The following is a 17,987-nucleotide window of genomic DNA, read 5'->3' as shown; positions in this document are numbered from 1 at the left end:
CTGCACTCTCTCCCTGTTCCTCACCTCACTAGCACGTGGCACCGGCAACAAACCAGAGATGACAACATGGTTTGTCCTGGCTCTCAGCTTCCACCCTAGCTCCCTAAATTCCTGTTTTAAATCCCCGCCCCTTCTCTTACCTATGTCGTTGGTTCCAATGTGTACCACGACTTGTGACTGTTCCCCCTCCCCCTTAAGGATTCTGAAAACATGGAATGTTTCCATGGTTTCAAGGAATGGGAAGGCAATAGCGATAGTGTAGTGGTATTATCATTGGAGTGGTAATCCTCTATAAGACTCTGAGACCCTGGGTTCAAATTTCACAGCATAGAGTCAGAGAGGTTTACAGCATGGAAACAGGTCTTCGGCCCAAATTGTCCATGTCGCCCAGTTTTTACCATTATGCTAGTCCCAATTGCCTACATTTGACCTATATCCCTCTCTCCCCATTTTACCATACAACTGTCTAAATAGAGTCAAAGAGTTTACAGCGTGGAAACAGGCCATTCGGCCCACCTAGGAGACGGTCATAATTGCATAGGTTACAAATCTGGGACTGAATGGGTCCTTGTTATAAAACCGATTGGGTTCATTAATGCCCTTTAAGGTATGATATCTGGTGTCCTCTAACCTATATGCGACTCCAGACAGCAATGTAGCTGAACGTCATATGCCCTCTGAAATGGCCAGGAAAGCCAGTCAGTACAAGGGCAATTAGGGATGGACAACAAAAATGACACCGAAAAAAGGAGGGATAGACACTGGCCAAGGCTGGGAACAAACCCGGAGATAAATTGTGGGAAAGATGAATATTGACAACAAATTAATAAAATGGGGCAGTCATCTTCGGAGATGAATATTGCCCTGGATGAAGATGGTGAGATTAATGTTCCTCAGAGATGGAGAAGCAGAACGTGGCTTCAAAGATGAATATTGACAAAGAGGAGGAAGGGAATGGAGTTTCAAGGTTGAATGTTGCTTTAGGCGCGGAGTGACGGGGAGAAGAGAACTTCCCTACAAAGTTACATTTAACAGCATGAAGCTTGCGTCAACATGTCCCTGTTATCACACAAAGCAAGATAGAGATAGAGAGACCCAGGAGGTGGCATCATCATTCACATGAGGCTCAGTATAAAGAAAGGATCTCGCTGTGACTGATAGATCTTCATCTCCGGCGGAGAGGATGCGCTGGAGTTTGGCATTGGCGCAGTTTGTGGCGGTGATGGTGATGTGGATCGGCGGAGCCTTCGGGGTTTCCCCCATTAATTTTTGCCAGTGTTCAAAACGGAGTCTGTGTCAGCCTTTACCCGCAGACCATCAGTTCCCAGTGGAGGTGGGTGTGTCAGACCATTAAATTCCCTCGGGATGAGAGTTCATTGATTTGAAGTTGTTATTTTGAAGTGTATTGAGCAGCAACACTTGGAATGGAGCATTGGGCTGTGAACTGGTGTCTTTCCCCATGTGGGTCAGCTCCTCCCACCCACACTGTTGTGGAAGTTCGGACAGATTGCCCTCTTTAGGATGTTCTTCCCCCCCCCCCCCGGGACTGGCCTGGGTTCGGTTGGGGGAGAGCGTTAACCGGTCACCCTCCAGCCTGGGCTCCCGGGGAGATCCAGGCTGGAGAGGGGTCCTGAGCACAACCCCAGGATCAGGACCAGGCTGAGGGTGTGGGTCAGGGTGGGGGGACAGGTGAAGCTAGTGGACAGACGCAAGAAGCAGCTCAGACTGTCGTTCAAGTACAAAGAGAATCGTGTGATATATAATATATGTTAAAGTGTTAATCTTGGTGTAGTTACAGCCTGTGTAAAATAGGACGTCTGTAATATTGAGCAATGCACAGATATTTGAACAAGTGTAGCACCGGTAAAATGTTTATTTTAAAATGTTTCTCTGATGTGTAGAATCGTAAATGATGTGGGATCTCACTCTGACAGACTAATAGACTAACAATGGGCGGCATGGTAGCGCCAGGGTCGTGGGTTCGATTCACGGCTCGGGTCACTGCCTGTGCGGAGTCTCCATGTTCTCCCCATGTCTGTGTGGGTTTCCTCTGTGTGCTCCGGTTTCCTCCCACACAGATCCAGAAAGACCTGTGCTTGCTAAGTGATTTGGGCATTCTGAATTCTCCCTCAGTGTACCCGCACAGGCACCAGAATGTGGCGACTGGGGAATTTTCGCAGTATCTTCATTGCAGTGTAAATGTAAGCCTACTTAGGACACCAATAAAGATTAGTATTATTACACCATGTTAAAGTTTAAAGTTTTCACAGAATGTTGGTTCCCCACAGCACCAGTTAAAAATCCTGGAATCACATGGAATAAAATTGTGATCTGACCTCAGTCATTGTAAAACTGTGATCCTGCTCATGGTTAAACTGAATACAACTTAGCAAATCTTTCAACAAGCATTGATATCAAATCACTATGTAACTGTTGTGTATTTGATGAGGTCAGTATTTCCCTCACAGTAATGTTGTTCAGTGAGCAGTGTGTCAGCAACAGAACAAGCAGACTGGATGTGTTCATCAACCCTTCCTGATCTTCATTCATTCTGATGAGTGAGATAACACATCATTCAAGAATCCGGGACTACTTTGACAGGAAATGTTGATATTTTGATGTCAGTTTTATGTCAGTAATTACTGCAGCTGACAGCTTTATTTTTGCACCAGGTGTTTATCTTTGATCATGAAGGAATGGATTGGAAACATTATGATTGGACTAAGGTCACAACGATTGTGGTCGATGTGGTGCCTCCCTTTCCCTTATTGTGTTACGCTCATGGTCAGGGCGTTCGAGTTGTCATAAAAGGTAACCCATGTTATTACAGATCAGTCAAATACCTTTCAACCCTAATACAAGATATAATATTGAGAAACCCATAAAGGAACATGCAGTTTACAGACTTGACCCTCGAAAGGATCATCGCCGCTTGCAGTGACTGGGTTGGCTCAACAACCTGTTTGCTGTATTTTTTATGTCATTCTCTGAAATTTCTATTGTCGACATTATCGTGCTGAGATTCCTCTGCGACTCTGATACAACCTTTTCCAACTACTCTACAACCCACCCATGATGCATTTATAAACACGCCTCTGGGTCTTCAAACCCTCCTGTCTGTCCAAACCTTTCACACTTTGATGTGAATCTTTTCCATTTACAACTTTATCTGACGCTGCTTTGAAGGGTCTTGGGGCATTTTGCCGTGTTATATTAATATAAATATTTCTGTTTGTGTTGTCCACACTTATAATGGGAACTGTCTGTAAACTAGCTGCACAAAGAACAAAGAACAAAGAAAATTACAGCACAGGAACAGGCCCTTCGGCCCTCCCAGCCTGCGCCGATCCAGATCCTTTATCTAAAACTGTCTCCTATTTTCCAAGGTCTACTTCTCTCTGTTCCCCACCCGTTCATATACCTGTCCAGGTGCACCTTAAATGATGCTATCGTACCCGCCTCTACCACCTCCGCTGGTAAAGCGTTCCAGGCACCCACCACCCTCTGCGTAAAAAACTTTCCACGCACATCTCCCTTAAACTTTTCACCTCTCACCTTGAAATCGTGACCCCCTTGTAACTGACACCTCCAATCTTGGGAAAAGCTTGTTGCTATCCACCCTGTCCATACCTCTCATAATTTTGTAGACCTCAATCAGGTCCTCCCTCAACCTCCGTCTTTCCAACGAAAACAATCCTAATCTACTCAACCTTTCTTCATAGCTAGCACCCTCCATACCAGGCAACACCCTGGTCAACCTCCTCTGCACCCTCTCCAAGGCATCCACATCCTTCTGGTAATTTGGCGACCAGAACTGCATGCAGTATTCCAAATGTGGCCGAACCAAAGTCCTATACAACTGTAACATGACCTGCCAACTTTTGTACTCAATGCCCCGTCCCATGAAGGCAAGCATGCTGTATGTCTTCTTGACCACTCTATCAACCTGCGTTGCCACCTTCAGGGTACAATGGACCTGAACTCCCAGATCTCTCTGCACATCAATTTTCCCCAAGACCCTTCCATTGACCATATAGTCCGCTCTTGAATTTGATCTTCCAAAATGCATCACCTCGCATTTGCCTGGATTGAACTCCATCTGCCATTTCTCTGCCCAACTTTCCAATCCACAGTCATGAGAACTTCCCCATTGTGGTGCTCTTTGTGTTGCGAAATTCAGGATGGTTGGTGTTCTGTTCACAAAGACCACAAAATAGCTTTAACTTAAACAAAGCTATAAATTTATTAACACCACTAATTTGGGTGACACGTATTCCTAAATAATACACAATTGATTATTAACATACAAACTATACTCATCTACATCTAATCTCTATACTGTTATAAACTATGATCTGCTCTTACTCACACTATCTTTACTTCTGCCTGTCTCTAGCTAACTCCTGCACCACTCTCTCCCCAAGGCTTAGCATCAATGCCTTATATACTTGTATCTGTAGCTCTCTCTAGTGGCTACTTCTTCCAGTTATGATAACACCCCACCCATCATTGGGCCCACTGCTGCAACTCCAGTTTGCATCTTCCAGTTTAAATTAGGATTTAATCATGAAATAACATCGGTACAAAGTATCATTTTTGTAAAAATGTTAGTGTGCATCATTTCAGAATGAGCGCTTGTTCCTCGGCGATCACTCGCTGACGAGTTTGATTGTCCACCTAAGAAGCTCCGTGTCACTGGCCATGGGTTCTGCGGATCCTTGCGTGGCTGTTGAGCCCAATCCTCGAGCCGTTTCTTTGACCGCGCACTTGGCAGGTGTTTCCCAGAGGTGGGATTGGTCCTTGCAGTCTAGATCGCTGGTATACTTTTTTTAGTGAAGGTGCCAAGCAACCAATTGACAATGATACCATCACACTCCTGACGTTCGCCTTGTGTGGACAGGCTTGAGGAATCAGGAGATGAGTTACTTGCTGTGGAATTCCCAGCCACTGTCTTGGCTGGCATGGGTGGTGCTGGAAGTGGTGGGGGGTGGGGGGGGGGGGGGGGGGGGGGTGGGCAGGATATTGTGCCATATTGTGAAAAAAAAGTGGGCAGCATGGTAGTATAGTGGTTAGCACAGTTGCTTCACAGCTACAGGGTTCCAGGTTAGATTCCTGGCTGGGTCACTGTCTGTGCGGAGTTTGCACGTTCTCCCCGTATCTGGGTGGGTTTCCTTCGGGTGCTCCGGTTTCCTTCCACAGTCCAAAGATGTGCAGGTTCGGTGGATTGGCCATGATAAATTGCCCTTAGTGTCCAAAAAGGTTAAGTTACAGGGATCGGGTAGATACGTGGGCTTGAGTATGGTGCTCTTTGTAAGGGCCGGTGCAGACTCGATGGGCCCAATGGCCTCCTTCGGCACTGTAAATTCTATGATTATCCAGTTCATGATCTGGTCAATGGTAACTCCCAGAAGGTTGATAATGGGCAATTCAGTGATAGTAATGCAATTGTCTTTCAGAAAAAGTTTGTTAATTTCTCTCTGGGTGCAGTGATGATAGCCTGGCAGTTGTGTGGTTTGGATGTTTCTTGTCATTTATAAACCCAAGTGTGAATGCTTTCTGGGTCTTGTTGCATTTGTGCATGGACTGCTTCTGTACCTGGGCGAATGGTGCTGAACATTGTGCAATCATCCGAGAATAATCCCATTCAGAATTTAAGAGAATCTCATAGATGAAGCAGCTGAAGACATTGGGACCTAGGGTACAACCCTGAGGGACTCCTGCAGTGATGTCCTGGAGCTGAGATGATTGATACCCAACAACCAGAACCATTATCCATTGTGTTTGGAATGACTCCACCCAATGGAGATGTTTCCATCTGATTCTCACTGACTTAAATTTTGTTGGGGCTCCTTGATGCTGCCTTGATGTAAAGCATGCTCACTTTCACCTCATTTCACAGACTGATTTAAATACATATGCAAAAGATGAATAAGTGGCATATTTATCATATGATACAGCAGCAATATGCCAGCAAAGTGAGGAATTAGAGAACAGAATTTAGTTTAATGAAAGGCCCACCCAATTGTGTCCAAAACCTCAGCCTATTATAGAAGAGCATAATGTCACAATTTGAAGAGTTGTATTCGCTTGAGTTCAGAAGAATGACGGGGCATCTCATAGAAATCTATAAAATTCGAACAGAACCAGACGGGGTAGATGCAAGAAGGATGTTCCCGATGGTGGGGGAGTTCTGACCCAGAGGTCACGGTCTGAGAATGTGGGGTAGATCATATAGGACAGAGATGAGGAGAAATTTCTCCACTCAGAGAGTGGTGATCCTGTGGAATTCATTACCACAGAAAGCAATTGAGGTCAAAGCTCTATGGACGAGATTCTCGGCTCACCCCCCAGTCCTGTTTTCCAGCACGCATGCCCCCGCCAGCAGTGGGATTCTCCGTTCCCACAGCTGGCCAATGGGACTTCCCGTTGTGGTCACCGCCACGCCGTCGGGAAACCCGCGATGTGTTGCTGATGAAGCGCAGGATCCCGGCAATGGAGAATCCTGCAGTGTGTTTTCAAAAAGCAGATAGATATAGCACTTGGGTTGCAGGGGATCAAAGAATATGGGGGAAGGTGGGTCAGGCTATTGAGTTGGATGATCGGCCATGATCATAATGAATGGTGGAGCAGGCTTGAAGGGCCGAATGGCCTCCTCCTGCTCCTCTTCTTTATGTTTCAATGTAAGAGGAACAGAGAGTTCTCATTATAACCTGAGCAACATTCATTCCACTCTTCTAACTCTGACCTGCTGGGGTTTCATCTCTTTCACTCTCAACGGCAGATCCTTCGTTAGCATCCTGAACTCGAGAATCTACCACCTTTCTTACCTCTTATGTTTTTCAGCGGTCTCAAAACCTACTTCATTCATTGTGCCTCTGGTGACTTCAGTGGGAGCACTCTCTTTCTCTGTCCCTCTCCCACTCTTTCTAGCTCTCTCTCTGTCACTATCCCTCTCTCTATTTCCTTTGGGCCTGAGTATTCTGGGCTTATTCCAGCAATTGACACTTCAGGGTTATATTCAGTGAGTGCGATATTGCCTGAGGTGCTAACATTCTGATCAGACATTAAACAACCGTTCCATCTGCTGTTTTAGGTGGACATATTGGCACAATTTGAAGATGAACAGGGAATTCTCATGGTGTCCCGGGCAACATTCACCCTGCAGTCAGCACCTTTAACATAGCAATGGTCATATATTAATGTTCTATTTGTGGGACCGTGCTGGGAACAAACGAGACATCAGATCAGCTCATAACATGACAGTGATAACAATTGAAAAATAATTCATTGGGATAGGAAGCATGGAAAAACATCCTTAGAATATGACAGGCGGCATGTAAATGCAGATTCCAGATATGTGTTCCCTGCCTCATTGCTCCGTGTCCAGTGATTTGGGACACTGAGTTGTGCAAATATTGTTGGAGAATCTAACGTCTTAATTTTCAACGTTTACTAGAAAACATACAGAAATCTGAATTGACAGACAGCAGTCAGAGAAAGGCCTGGATCAGAGCGCAGGTGCACACAGCGGCAACTAATTTTCTGGATGGAATCAATTTGAATTTTATGGATATGCTTAAGAATGGAAGTGAAAATCTCAGTGAATTATTAAATCTGCTCCAAGAAACTACAGAAAGCTTTCACCGCGAAATACCTGGATCGCAGGTAAAAGAACAATTTAAAAAAAAATTGGATTGGATTGGATTGGATTTGTTTATTGTCACGTGTACCGATGTGAAAAGTATTTTTCTGCAAGCAGCTCAACAGATCATTAAGTACATGGGAAGAAAAGGGAATAAAAGAAAATACATAATAGAGCAACACAAGATATACAGTGTAACTACATAAGCACCGGCATCGGATGAAGCATACAGGGCGTAGTGTTAATGAGGTCAGTCAATAAGAGGGTCATTTAGGAGTCTGGTGACAGTGAGGAAGAAACTGTTTTTGAGTCTGTTCGTGCGTGTTCTCAGACTTCTGTATCTCCTGCCCGATGGAAGAAGTTGGAAGAGTGAGTAAGCCGGGTGTGAGGGGTCTTTGATTATGCTGCCCGCTTTCCCCAGGCAGCGGGAGGTGTAGATGGAGTCAATGGATGGGAGGCAGGTTCGTGTGATGGACTGGGCGGTGTTCATGACTCTCTGAAGTTCCTTGTGGTCCTGGGCTGAGCAGTTGCCATACCAGGCTGTGATGCAGCCCGATAGGATGCTTTCTTTAGTCAATCTGTAAAAGTTGGTAAGGGACATGCCGAATTTCCTTAGGTTCCTGAGGAAGTATAGGCGCTGTTGTGCTTTCTTGGTGGTAGCGCCGACGTGGGTGGACCAGGACAGATTTTTGGAGATGTGCACCCCGGTGAATTTGAAACTGTTAACCATCTCCACCTCAGCTCCGTTGACGCTGACAGGGGTGTGATAAGAACTTTGCTTCCTGACGTCGATGACCAGCTCTTTAGTTTTGCTGGCAATGAGGGAGAGATTGCTGTCGCTACACCACTCCACTAGGTTCTCTATCTCCCTCCAGTATTCTGACTCATCGTTATTCGAGATCCGGCCCTCTATGGTCGTATCGTCAGCCAACTTGTAGATGGAGTTGGAACCAAGTTTTGCCACACAGTCGTGTGTGTACAGGGAGTAGAGTAGGGAGCTAAGTGCGCAGTCTTGCAGGGCCCCTGAATTGAGGACTATTGTGGAGGAGGTGTTGTTATTCATTCTTACTGATTGTGGTCTGTTGGTCAGAAAATCGAGGATCCAGTGGCAGAGTGGAGAGCCAAGTCCTAGGGTTTGGAGCTTTGAAATGAACTTGGCTGGGCTTATGATGTTGAAGGTGGAGCTGTAGTCAATAAATAGAAGTCTGATGTTGGAGTCCTTGTTTTAGAGATGCTCTAGGGATGGGTGTATGGCCAGGGAAATGCCGTTTGATGTGGACTGGTTGCAACGGTATGCGAATTGCAGTGGATCAAGGCGTCCTGGGAGTATGGAGGTGATGCGCTTCATTATGATTGAAGTCAGGACCACCGGATGGTAGTCATTGAGGCACGTTGCCTGGTTCTTCTTTGGTACCGGTATGAAAATGAAAAAAAAAATGAAAATCGCTTATTGTCACGAGTCGGCTTCAATGAAGTTACTGTGAAAAGCCCCTAGTCACCACATTCCGGCCCCTGTCCGGGGGGCTGGTACGGGAATCGAACCGCGCTGCTGGCCTGCTTGGTCTGCTTTAAAAGCCAGCGATTTAGCCCTGTGAGCTAAACCAGCCCCTGATGATGGTCTTCTTGAAGCAGGTGGGGACCTTGAAGTGGAGCAGGGATAGGTTAAAGATGTCTGTGAATACCTCTGCCAGCTGGTCTGCGCAGACTCTGAGTGCACGACCAGGGATCCCGTCCGGGCCTGTCGCCTTCAGAGGGTTCACTTTCAGGAAGGCCAATCTGACTTCAGAAGCTCTGATGGTGGGTATGGGTGAATTATGGGCTGCTGGGGCACTCGATAGCGGATTGTTGGTTACCTGCTGGAACCGAGCATAGAATGCATTGAATTCATCGGGGAGGGGTGCGCTGCTGCCAGAGATATTGCTCGGCTCTGCTTTGTAACCCGTTATGTTGTTCAGTCCTTGCCACAACTGCCGAGAGTCTGTCTGTGACTCTTGCTTAGTTTGATATTCTCTCTTGGCATCTCGGATGGCTTTGCGGAGGTCGTACCTGGGTTTCTTGTGTTGGTCAGGGCCGTCTGACTTGAACGCCTCAGACCTGTCCTTCAGTAGGGAGTCAATCTCGCGACTGAGCAATAGTTTCCGGTTGGGGAACGTACGTACTGCTTTCTTTGACACGCAGTCGTCCACGCATTTGCTGATGAAGTCTGTGACGGTGGTGGCATACTCATTTAAGTTGGTCGCTGAGTTCTTAAATATGGGCCAGTCCACTGTCTCTAAGCAGTCACGTAAGCAGTCTGTCTCCTCGGACCAGCAGTGCACAGTATTACAGATGTTCAATTGAGTTTCTATTTAATTGTAAAGAAAAATGGCTATTTTCTGGATAATAAATTGAAATGATTGCTGGCTGCGTTTTCCTGGGGCAGCGCGGTAGCATAGTGGTTAGCACAATTGCTTCGCAGCTCCAGGGTCCCAGGTTCGATTCCCGGCTTCGATCACTGTCTGTGTGGAGTCTGCATGTTCTCCCCGTGTGTGCGTGGGTTTCCTCCGGGTGCTCCGGTTTCCTCCCACAGTCCAAAGATGTGCAGGTTAGGTGGATTGGCCATGCTAAATTGTCCCTTAGTGTCCAAAATTGCCCTTAGTGTTGGGTGGGGTTACTGGGTTGTGGGGATAGGGTGGAGGTGTTGACCTTGGGTAGGGTGCTCTTTCCAAGAGCCGGTGCAGACTCGATGGGCCGAATGGCCTCCTTCAGCACTGTAAATTCTATGAAATCTATAAATCATCTTGTCTCAAGGCTGCCTGGACCCGAGTTGAGCTCAGACATTTTAGGGTGAATCAGCTTCAAGTGAATAAGCAGCAGAATTGATGATGCGGCACTTGTAGCGAAGACTAGACACGTGGGGCGGGATTCTGTGTCCCGGCACGTCGGCACGGCCCCCCCCCCCCCCTCCCCAGCAGATCCTCTGTCCCAGAAGCCGGTTAATGAGGTTCCCCATCGTGGACACCCCCACGCCGTTGGGAAATTCGCGGGAGTGGGAGCGCTGCTGGCGAGGCAGAGAATTCCGCCTACAGACAATTCAACTGGTGATTTGTAACCTGGCTTCCTGTGATTGGTCTGTGCAATAATCGAAGGAAGAGACTTTGTGGAACACACGGTCAGCTGGATAGGGAGATGGGGCGGGATTCTTCAGCGGCTGACCCCGTAATCGCGATGCGTGTTTGGGCGGAGAATCGGTTTTGACGCCAAAATCGTGGTGGCCGCCGGGTTCACGCCAAATCACAATTCTCTGGTGCCTCAACAGCGGCGTCAATGCGTTCCACTCCGAGCGTACAGCAAACGGCGTTTGCATATCGTCAGGTGGTCTGACCCGGTATTCTATGGGGGCCTCTGCGATTCTACACCTCCACCAGCAGAATTCCCCATGGCGAGGTTCACTCGTGCCTTTAAAAATTGAGAAACAGGCATCGTGGCTGATGAGAGAGAGGGAGGAGGTAGGACACGGAGAGGCGCAACCGTGGGTTGTCAGTCCTGACACTGGCCAGGCTAGCTGGGGTGGGGAAGGGGGCCCAGTCAGGGCCAGGGAGGGGGTGTGTGGTGGGGGGGGGTGAGCAAAGGATGGGCTGTAGAGCCAGGGTGACACCCCATGGGACAGGGGCAGTATCCAGGCATGGACTACCATTGCCATGGCCTGCAAGGCAGCCAATGTGCTGCACAACCCATTGACTATCCAACGTGGACTCGGGCTGTGCAGAGTGCCAGCGGCCATATGGGTGCGCCCCCCCCTCCCCACCAACCCCTCCACCCCTACCCCCACCCTCCACCCCGCCACCCCCCGCATTCCACCCATTACCCATCACCCCCGCATTTCAAAACCCCCACACCACACCCCTAGCACCCTAGCCCCAGCCTCCACCCCACCACCCGAGCATTCCACCACCCACCACCCCCCCCCCACCCACCACCCCACCACCCCCACACCCCTCCCTCCGCCACACCACCCAAACCCCCAACCCTCAACTGACCGCCACACTGTGGTGGAGCATCACATGACCCATCCATGGGCAACGGCCCTTGGAAAGGGCAGTGCCAGCCGACAGTATCCCTGGCAGCAGGGCTGGGCACTTGGGCCAGAGTCCCCATGGTGCTGAGCGCTGACGGGGCTTGGGGTGCAGAGATGGTGGAGGGGGAAAGGAGGACACGCGTGGGCAGGGTCCGCAGTGCCAACTGATGCTGCCACGTAGCTTGATGGACCTGGTTGGGCACAGGGGGTACGCACCATGCTAACATGTCGGCCTTCCACCCCCTTCAGACAATGGATATTGAAATTCAATCAGCAATAGTGGCCTTCCTGCAGTGCTGGGGGGATGCCCTGCGGCTGTACAAGCTGGAGCTGCCCGAGGAGGAGGAAGCTGCAGTTCCGGCATTGCCTGTCATTCGAGTACCTGCCGGTCTGGGAATGCTGTCAAAGACTCCGATTGAGCAGGGGGACAATGCAACATTTCTGCCAGGTCATGGTGCACCTGGCAGTGCTGTGTCCTTCTCCACAGAGTCATTCCAGGTGCCGAATGAGGCCCTGTCTGGGATCTCACAGAGCTCAATGCACAGGTGCATCCGCGTCGTCACAGTGGCCCGATATGCTCAGTCGGCACAATACATCCATTTCAATGTGGACCGAGCCCACCAGGATGCCCAGTTAGCGGGATTCGCCGCTATCGCCGAGATGCCCCAGTCATGGGAAACAGAAAACGTACAGTGTTAGGCAGTCCGAAGCACTCAGCCCGGGCCATGGATAGTTGGTGGCTTCAGTGGCTCGGGCACCCGGCCAGTATGGGTGCCGGCATGTGTTGCAGGGTGGGGCTACGGCCATCCTCCAGGTGGGGGGATTTACGGGTGTGTGGGACGAGGTTTGGTGCTGGAGGCACCTTGCTCCCTATCCACCCTGGCCGCCCTGAGGAAGTTGTGCAGTTTTGTCCGGCACTACTGGCCGGTCCGGATGGTGTTGCCCATGGCGCTAATGACCTCTGGCAGCCTCCTTCCATCCCGGGGTACAGGGTTACCCGCCTTTCCTCTCCACGGCGACCAGCAGCACCTCCGCGGAGTTCCACGTGGGTAAATCTTGGAGTCGCTCGTCTTGCTACCATCTTGTTGGCTGGGATGGTTTGAGTGGGAGTGCAATGTGTATGTGCGGCTGCAGCTTGTCAGCCTCCTGAATCCAGCACCATTTCTCATTGGAATTGACTGTGTCCCACACGGCGCCGCTGCTAGCCCCTTAACGGTCATGAATCGGTCCAGGCGCAGCGCCAGCTTAGCTGCTGTAGAAGCTCACACAGCCTGGCCCAGCGGAGAAGGGGAATCTGACTGAAGGTTTATTTACATTCTACACAATAACCACAAGTTCTACAACTCCTCACCCCAAAGGGTCACCCTCCCTGACCTGTACCCAGGCCGGGGTTTGTATACTGTGACGCTCCTCCCAGTCAGGGGAGAGGCCCCGCCCCTCTCAATTACCGAAGAGCTCATATTCCATGGTGCAGGAGGGAAATCGGATACAGCATAGTGCCTGGCCCCTGAGGGGGTCATAACACCGTGGTTCAAAGTGTAACTTTGTAGAGCACCAAAGGAGGCCATTCAGCCCATCATCTGTGTTCCTTTGAAAGAGTTACCGAATTAGAGTCATTCTCTTTCGGCAGAGTCAAAAGATTTAAATTGTTCCATGAGTTTACCCGACTCCCAAAGAGGATTTTGAAAGTTATTATTGAATCTGCTTCTAACAATCTTTGATGCAGTGGAAGGAAGTCATGATGCTGTTATGTAAAACTTTGGTGAGGCCACAGCTGGAGTACTGTGTGCAGTTCTGGTCGCCACATTATAGGAAGGATGTGATTGCACTGGAGGGGGTGCAGAGGCGATTCACCAGGATGTTGTCTGGAATGGAACATTTAAGTTATGAAGAGAGGTTGAATAGGCTTGGGTTGTGTTCACTGCAGCAGAGAAGACTGAGGGGCGACCTGATCGAGGTGTACAAGATCATGAGGGGCATGGGCAGGGTGGATAGGGAGCAGCTGTTCCCCTTAGTTGAAGGGTCAGGTACGAGGGGGACGCAAGTTCAGGCTAACGGGCAGGAAGTTCAGGGGGATTTGAGGAAAAACCTTTTTACCCAGTGGGTGGTGACGGTCTGGAACGCACTGCCTGGGAGGGTGGTAGAGGTGGGTTGTCTCACTTCCTTTAAAAAGTATCTGCATGAGTACTTGGCACGTCATAACATTCAAGGTTATGGCCCAGTGTTGGCAAATGGGGTTAGGACTGGCAGATCGGGTGTCTTTCCAGCGACGGTGCAGACTCAATGGGCTGAAGGGCCTTTTCTGCTCTGTATTTTTCTGCGATTCTGTGATGTTGAGAAAGTGGTCTTTACACGATAAGAACTGAAAGATAAAATTTGGCATCACAAAAAGGAGAATGCGCAGCCAATCTTTTGCAAGACTAAACCCATGACTTCTGTATAGTTACAAGCTGTAAGTGAAGAGTTGGATTGATCAGAAAGATTTGGATTTGGATTTAGATTTATTGTCACGTGCACCGAGGTACAGTGAAAAGTATTGTTCTGCTTTCGCCCAGACAGGTCACGCCATACATAAAAAACATAGGACATAACGATAAATACACAATGTAAAATACATGCACACAGGCATCGGGTGAAGCATACGGAGTGTGAGAAGATGTGTGGGGAGATCAGTTCAGTCCACAAGAGGGTCATTCAGGAGTCTGGTAACAGCGGGGAAGAAGCTGTTTTTAAATCTGTTCGTGCGTGTCCTCAGATTTTTGTATCTCCTGCCCGATGGAAGAAGTTGGAAGAGTGAGTAAGCCGGGTGGGAGGGGTCTTTGATTATGCTGCCCACTTTCCTCAGGCAGCGGGAGGTGTAGATGGAGTCAATGGATGGGAGGCAGGTTTGCGTGATGGACTGGGCAGTGTTCACGACTCTGTAGTTTCTTATGTTCTTGGGCCGAGCAGTTGCCATACCAGGCTGTAATGCAGCCCGACAGGATGCTTTCTATGGTTCATCTTTGAAAATTGATAAGAGTCAGTGTGAACGTATCAATTTCCTTAGTTTCCTGAGGAAGTATAGGTGCTGTTGTGCTTTCTTAGAGGTAGCGGCGACGTGGGTAGACCAGGGCAGATTGTTGGTGATATGCACCTCTAGGAATTTGAAGCTGTCAATCATCTCCACCTGGGCGCCATTGATGCAGACAGGGGTGTGTACTGAAGTCACTGATCAGTTCCTTAATCTTACTGACATTGAGGGAGAGATTGTTGTCATTACACCACTCCACTAGGTCCTCTATCTCCCTCTTGTATTTTGACTCATTGTTGTTCGAGATCCGACCCACTACGGTCGTGTCATCAGCAAATTTGTAGGTGGAGTTGCAGCCAAATGTTGCCACGCAGATGCATGTGCATAGGGAGTAAAGAAGTGGGCTAAGTATACAGCCCTGCAGGGCCCTGGTATTGAGAACTATTGCGGAGGAGATGTTGCTGTTCATCCTTACTGATTGTGGTCTATGTGTCAGGAAGTCGAGGATCTAGTTGCAGAGGACAGAGGAAATGAGCTTGGCTGGGATTTGGTGTTGAAGGTGGAGCTGTAGTCAATAAACAGTGAGTCTGAAGTAGGAGTCCTTGTTGTCGAGATGCTCGAGGGTTGAGTGTAGGGCCAGGGAGATGCCGTCTGCTGTGGCTCGGTTGTGTCATGATATGCAGACATGCAGATAATGATATACAGACAGGCAGCTAATGAACACAGAGAACAGGACATGACCAACGAGCAGGCAGGACACTCAGGGGTGGTATCTCACGATAAAAGGCACGAAGCACTCACACTCCACCTCTTTCCACTGATGAACATCTACAGAGTGAGTCAGGGTGTATGTACAGAATCACACCTCCAGCACGTGGCTAAGAGCTAGTCTGGTTCAGTCAGACAGAGTAACCACACTTAGGTTAGCAGAGAGTCGAACTCATAGAGAACTGTGCTAACTGTGCTACTGGTTCAATAAATCAGATTGAACTAACTTCAAGGTCTGGAGTATCTTTTGGTTAAAGCTGCATCCAGTTGCAGCCTGTGTTATCCCTGAGTACGTAACACATCAGGTTGTAGCGGTATGCGAATTGCAGTGGATCTAGGCATTCTGGGAGCATGGAGTTGATGTGTCTCATCCCTCTCACATTCCACATTTCCTAAACATTATCCTCTGCTAATCACCAAATACATCTTCCCCTCATAATCATAATTATTGTCACAAGCAGGCTTACATTAACACTGCAATGAAGTCACTGTGAAAGTCCCCCAGTTGCCACACTCCGGCGCCTGTTCGGGTACACAGAGGGAGAATTCAGAATGTCCAATTCACCCATTAAGCACGTCTTTCGGGACTTGGGAGGAAACCGGAGCACCCAGAGGAAACCCACGCTGACGTGGGGAGAACGTGCAGACTCCGCAAAGACAATGACCCAAGCCAGGAATCGAACCTGGGACCCTGGTGCTGTGAAGCAACAATGCGAACCACTGTACTACCGTGCTGCACCTCCCCAGGCAACATTCCAAATGGACTGTGACCTCTGTGGCAGCCTGGTCCAACTCCTCTATCAAGCCCAACACCTCATCCCCTTCCCGCAGCAACTTCCCATGAAATTCCAACAAGCCTAAATGTGGTGAATGTAACTTGGTAATTCACACTGTATCTTTGTAAGCGCAGTAACGTTATCCGACCACTAGGGGGAGTAGCTCTGGGAATACTCAGGAGTTTGTACAGGGCTCCACCCTTGGCTCCACCCACGACTCCTCCCCCTTGTGCTGCTGTATAAATACCCTTGTCCAGAGTCAGCCTGCAGTTCACCGAGAGTTCATCAACGGGTAACAGGCTGGCTCTGTAATAGATAGATTAAAACCACTGTTCATATCGGAAAGCATGTGTCTGGTGAATTGATGGTTCCATCACTAACATCTGCCCTTTTTGCTCCTCCCTCCTCACTGCCCCAAACACTCCTTCCAGGTGATGCAGGAATTTCCAGGGCTTGCAGTTTTTTTCAATTTCATCTCCTGTATCCTCCGCTCCCAATACGGTCACCTTGACACTGGGAAGGCCAAACGCAGACTCAGTGACCATGTTGCAGAACATGCTGCCTCGTTCCCCAAGCATGACGATGACATTCCTGTCTCTAGCCTCCTCCCATGCTCACATTTCTGTCCTCAAACTGCTGCAATGTTGCAGGGAAACCAAATACAATCTCAAGGACAGCACTTCATGGAACCATAGAATCATAGAATGCTTGCAGTGCAGAAGGAGGCCATTCAGCCCATCAAGTCTGCATCGAACCTTCAAAAGAGCACCCTACCCAGTCCAAATCCCCTGCCCGATCCCCAATCTTCCGATTGGCCACTTTACAGCCTGCTGGACTTAACATTGAGTTCAACAACTTCAGACCTTGAACTCTGCCCATGTTTTGTATTTTTATTTACCCCAATGCTAGGCTATATCCTCATGCTTTGCTTTTAGACAGTGCTGACATTTATTCTATTATTAACACTGACAATGGACGAAGGCTTTGTTCCTTTACTCCGTCCGCCACCATTCTCTTTCCTCTTCTTCCCTCACATCTTGTCATTTAACCTCCCCTGCCCTCTAACCTATCTCTGACCTCACCTTAGGCTCCACTTGACCCTTCCATATTTTTCAAGACATAAAATCTTTCACCCTCCTGCCCATCTTCAGTTCCAAAGAAGTGATTAATTCTGTAACATTAATTCTGATTCTCTCTCCACGGATACAGAGATACATAGGAGATAGGAGCAGGAGGAGGCCTTTTGGCCCTTCAAGCCTGCTCCGCCTTTCATCACGATAATGGCTGATCATCCAACTCAATAGCCTAATCCTGCTTTCTCCCCATAGCCTTTGATCCCATTCTCCCCAAGTGCTATATCCAGCCGCCTCTTGAATATGTTCAACGTTTTAGCATCAATTACTTCCTGCGGTAATGAATTCCACAGGCTCACCACTTTTTGTGTGAAGAAATGTCTCCTTATCTCTGTCCGGAATGGTTTACCCTGAATCCTCAGGCTGTGAACCATGGTTCTGGACACACCTGCCATTGGTTACATCTCCCTGCATCTACCCTGTCTAGTCCTGTTAGAATTTTATAAGTCTCTATGAGATCCCCCTCATTCTTCTGAACTCCAGCGAAAACAATCCTAACCTAGTCAATCCCTCTTCATATGCTGTGGTATAGAGTCAAAGGTTCTGCTCCTTTTCCACAAACACCTTTAATTTACTTCAACAGACTCTTCACAAAACTCTA

At 48.6% G+C, this 17,987-nt stretch overlaps 1 protein-coding gene across 1 annotated transcript in view; it reads left to right on the top strand.

Moving 5' to 3' along the window:
- The first annotated feature begins 1,073 nt into the window (after window positions 1-1,073).
- The window catches only part of LOC119964130 (di-N-acetylchitobiase-like), a 47,502-nt gene continuing 30,588 nt past the window's right edge, over window positions 1,074-17,987 (top strand). Inside the window, exons 1-3 of the mRNA XM_038793431.1 lie at window positions 1,074-1,333; window positions 2,673-2,811; window positions 7,457-7,665. Of these exons, the coding sequence (XP_038649359.1) occupies window positions 1,184-1,333; window positions 2,673-2,811; window positions 7,457-7,665 (498 nt within the window). The 5' untranslated portion in view covers window positions 1,074-1,183. The remainder of the gene's footprint in view (window positions 1,334-2,672; window positions 2,812-7,456; window positions 7,666-17,987) is intronic.

The sequence above is a fragment of the Scyliorhinus canicula genome, chromosome 4, assembly GCF_902713615.1.
Source record: "Scyliorhinus canicula chromosome 4, sScyCan1.1, whole genome shotgun sequence".
In the NCBI taxonomy this organism is placed as follows: domain Eukaryota; kingdom Metazoa; phylum Chordata; class Chondrichthyes; order Carcharhiniformes; family Scyliorhinidae; genus Scyliorhinus; species Scyliorhinus canicula.
This window is presented reverse-complemented; position numbering and strand designations above follow the sequence as displayed.